Source organism: Capra hircus, chromosome 24 (assembly GCF_001704415.2).
Source record: "Capra hircus breed San Clemente chromosome 24, ASM170441v1, whole genome shotgun sequence".
NCBI lineage: Eukaryota > Metazoa > Chordata > Mammalia > Artiodactyla > Bovidae > Capra > Capra hircus.
The window spans coordinates 75,266-79,972 of record NC_030831.1 but is presented as its reverse complement, the minus strand read 5'-3'; the positions used below and the strand labels follow the sequence as shown (position 1 = coordinate 79,972).

Sequence of the window (4,707 nt, the reverse complement as noted above, 5' to 3'; positions counted from 1 at the left end):
GGTAGAGGGAGGCCTGGCAAGCTGCAGTCCCTGGAGTCCTAAAGAATCAAATCCTATTTAACGACTGAGCAAAAATAACAATACATATAGCATGTACAGGCATCAAAGATTTTACTTACTTTATCCAATATGTAATATGTTATGAAATGTACACAACACAATCCAAAGAACCACAGTATCGTAAATCAGGAATTCACAAATAAACTGACAAATAGATGTAAAGCTGGATTTTTACCATCAGCAGGGAGAGAAATCAACTATCTCTATCCTGGGCACAATGTGCCTGTCTATAGACAAATGTCACTTGCATTGCTATGCGTTATCTACAATCTACAGAGCTGTGGACTAAAACAATGACAAGGAAGTGCAGAGATAACATAGAGAGGTGGGTAGGTGGGCATTTATAACATCTTTTATCATTTTAATCAAAGGGGTCATCCAATATTTCTGAATATTATTATTGTATTGCCTAGATGAATTTAATAAATATGCAAGCATTTGGATTTTTCTAGTTGTATTTCATAGCTTGGATTTCAGGTAACATAAAGTAGATATTGGAGAAGGCAATGGCACCCCACTCCAGTAGTCTCGCCTGGAAAATCCCATGGACAGAAGAGCCTGGTGGGCTACAGTCCATGGGGTCGCTAAGAGTCAGACATGACTGAGCAACTTCATTTTCACTTTTCACTTTCATGCATTGGAGAAAGAAATGGCAACCCACTCCAGTGTTCTTGCTTGGAGAATCCCAGGGACGGGGGAGCCTGGTGGGCTGGCGTTTATGGGGTCACATAGAGTCAGACACGACTGAAGTGACTTAGCATACTAAGTAGATATATGGAATTCCACAGAATTACTATGTTGCCACCTTTAGAAGCTTCTGCACAACAAAGGAAACTATAAGCAAGGTGAAAAGACAGCCTTCAGAATGGGAGAAAATAATAGCAAATGAAGCAACTGACAAGCAACTATTCTCAAAAATATATAAGCAACTCCTGCAGCTCAATTCAAGAAAAATAAATGACCCAATCAAAAAATGGGCCAAAGAACTAAACAGACATTTCTACAAAGAAGACATACAGATGGCTAACAAACACATGAAAAGATGCTCAACATCACTCATTATCAGAGAAATGCAAATCAAGACCACAATGAGGTACCATTTCACACCAGTCAGAACGGCTGCGATCCAAAAGTCTACAAGCAATAAATGCTGGAGTGGATGTGGAGAAAAGGGAACCCTCTTACACTGTTGGTGGGAATGCAAACTAGTACAGCCACTATGGAGAACATGTGGAGATTCCTTAAAAAACTGGAAATAGAACTGCCTTATGACCCAGCAATCCCACTTCTGGGCATACACACCAAGGAAACCAAAATTGAAAGAGACACGTGTACCCCAATGTTCATCGCAGCATTGTTTATAATAGCCAGGACATGGAAGCAACCTAGATGTCCATCAGCAGATGAATGGATAAGAAAGCTGTGGTACATATACACAATGGAGTATTACTCAGCCATTAAAAAGAATACATTTTAGTCAGTTCTAATGAGGTGGATGAAACTGGAGCTGATTATACAGAGTGAAGTAAGCCAGAAAGAAAAACACCAATACAGTATACTAACACATATATACAGAATTTAGAAAGATGTTAATGATAACCCTGTATGTGAGACAGCAAAAGAGACACAGATGTACAGAACAGTCTTTTGGATTCTGTGGGAGAGGGCGAGGGTGGGATGATTTGGGGGAATGGTATTGAAACATGTATAATATATAAGAAACAGATTGCCAGTCCAGGTTCGATACAGGATGCTTGGGGCTGGTGCACTGGGATGACCCAGAGGGATGGCACGGGGAGGGAAGAGGGAGGGGTGTTCAGGATGGGGAACATGTGTACAGCTGTGGTGGATTCATGTTGATGTACGGCAGAACCAATACAATATTGTAAAGTAATTAGCCTCCAATTAAAATAAATAAATTTAAATTAAAAAAGAAAGAACAGTGAATAAACAAGATGGTGAAGATATTGAGCCTAGAAGGAAATTTAATATGATTTGATGAGGAAGGCACTGTCTTTTTCATTTTATAGGTGATGAAGCTAAAATTCTGTGATTACTTGGCCTGCGGAAGACTTTATAACTGCTAAGTGGCAGAGTTAGGATTTAGTTACTTACATAACTAATTCTGAATCTTACCTCCTTCTATTTCATCAGTGGATTTCAAGAAACTTTAACTAGTTTCTTTAGTCCTCAGAGGCAAATTCTCAGCTCAAGGTGAGAAATAAAGAACTACCACTCCTCTACATGTACAAGGCTTCAACTGAAATAGAAATGTATCTAATTGTTGTGTAAATAAAAATAGCACAAAGGGAAAGAGAGGCTAATTGCTCAGTTTGCTATGTATCAGTGAAAGTAATCTCAATCACTTGAAGTTGGTGACAGATGAGAGAGATGATGAAATTAAGAAATTCAGAGTTCACCCTCTGGTTTGATGGTGTCTCATTTAATGGGGGGAAATATATATATATAGCTTAAAGAAATAGAAGTATAAACAATCAATTCAATTAAGTAAACTATCTCAGGGAATTCCCTGGCCATCCAGTGGTTAGGACTTTGTGCTTTCTGTATAAAGTAGATGGGTTCCATTGCTCATAGGGAACTAAGGTCCTGGAAGCTACATGTCTCTGCCAAACATTAAAAAAAAAAAGCAACTAACTAATTAAAAAAACAGTATTTCAGTTGAAAAGCTATGCTTATACTAAACTTACTTTACTTATGCCTGAGTGTTATGAGGGTGCCCAAGTGGATTTAGAATTACTATTCTAACTACTTTAATTATTTTCCTTTGTAGCTCCCCTGCAGGTTATTATCAACATCCCCATCGGTACCCTGCTGAAATTCCAACCTCCAGGAACCCTGCAGAGAATGGAGGTGGAGAACAGCACTGTGAAGACACAGTTCTTTCTCCTGGGATTCAGTGACCACCCAGAACTGCAGAGTGTTCTTTTTGCTGTGTTTCTGTCCATCTACTCTGTTACCCTCATGGGGAACCTTGGGATGATTTTATTAATCACAGCCAGCCCCCCTTTGCACACGCCTATGTACTTTTTTCTCCGCATCTTGTCTTTCGTAGATGCCTGCTACTCTTCAGTCATTGCCCCCAAGTTACTTGTGGACTTAGTTTCTGAAAAGAAGACCATTTCCTACAGTGGCTGTGCTGCACAGTTATATTTCTTCTGCTGTTTGGTGGACACAGAGTCTTTTCTCTTGACTGTCATGGCTTATGACCGGTACATAGCCATCTGCAACCCCCTGCTTTACACCGTTATTATGTCCAAGAGGATTTGCTGCCAGCTTGCAATTGGAGCGTTTCTGGGAGGCACCATGAGCTCAGTGATTCACACCACAAATACCTTTCACCTGTCTTTCTGCTCCAATGAAATTAACCATTTCTTTTGCGACATCTCCCCACTCTTCTCTCTGTCCTGCACTGACACCTACATCCATGACATTGTACTGGTGGTCTTTGCTAGTTTAGTTGAAGCCCTCTGCCTTCTAACAGTTCTCCTTTCTTATATCCTCATCATAGCAGCCATTCTTAAAACAGAATCTGCTGACGGAAGAGGAAAAGGATTCTCCACTTGTGCATCCCATCTGATTGTGGTCTCTATCTACCATGGTACCCTGATCTTCATTTATTTGCGTCCCAGTGCTGGCCATTCACTGGATATTGATAAAGTGACCTCTGTGTTCTATACATTGATTATACCTATGCTGAACCCCCTGATTTACAGTCTGAGGAACAAAGATGTGAAAAATGCTTTTAGGAAAATGATTAGCAGGAAATTTCTTTCTTAAGAAACTGAGGTTGATAACTTTTCTACCCTGTTTCTTGACCTTTAGTTTTAAGTAATGGAAAAGTCAGTTTAATATGGGTCTTCCCTAATTCTACAGGCAATGAAGCCTCAACCACAAAATTGGGCCAGAGGCTAATATTAGAGCCAGGCCCTGTTACATATGTCTAATTCTTTATCATTTTAAGGTTGATTTTTTTCACACTCATTCATTGTTGGTGGAAGTTTAAATTAGTCTTCTTTATGGAAGATAAATTACTATTATTTGAATGAAATATATAACTCACCTGGAATTTGAAAATTAAATATGCAAGTATCATTTAAACCAGTAAGTCTAGCAATTGAACCTGCAAAAGTTTACCACTTTCGAAGTATTCATTGCATCAGAGCTTCTAATCAGTTCAGTTCAGTTAATTTGTTTAGTTGTGTACTACCCTGCAACCCCATGGACCGCAGCACGCCAGGCCTCCCTGCCCACCACCAACTCCCAGAGCTCACTCAAACTCACAGCCATCGAGTCGGTGACGCCATCCAACCATCTCATTCTCTGTTGTCCCCTTCTCCTCCCACCTACAATCTTTCCCAGCATCAGGGGCAAGCTATTGAAAATAATCTAAATATCTACCAATAGGAAACAGGCTAAATGAAATAAATTTGAACTTTTATATTTTTTTTCTCAGGAGTAGGTTTACCCTTCATATTATATTTTATATTTCATATTCTTACTCTTTGTTTCTCATTTTGTTATTACTGTTTTACTCAATATTGGTTAAGCTTTTGATATATGTTGCAGCACTCTTTTGTGAAATTTTATAAATGAAATTCACTGAGATTCTTTGTTAATTAATTTTAT

The 4,707-nt window shown here is 39.1% G+C and overlaps 1 protein-coding gene across 1 annotated transcript; it reads left to right on the top strand.

Annotated features, from left to right (window-relative positions):
- On the top strand, positions 2,926–3,858 carry LOC102185965 (olfactory receptor 5I1-like). The gene has a single exon (XM_018039342.1). It carries the CDS (start codon positions 2,926–2,928, stop codon positions 3,856–3,858), a length of 933 nt encoding a protein of 310 aa, XP_017894831.1.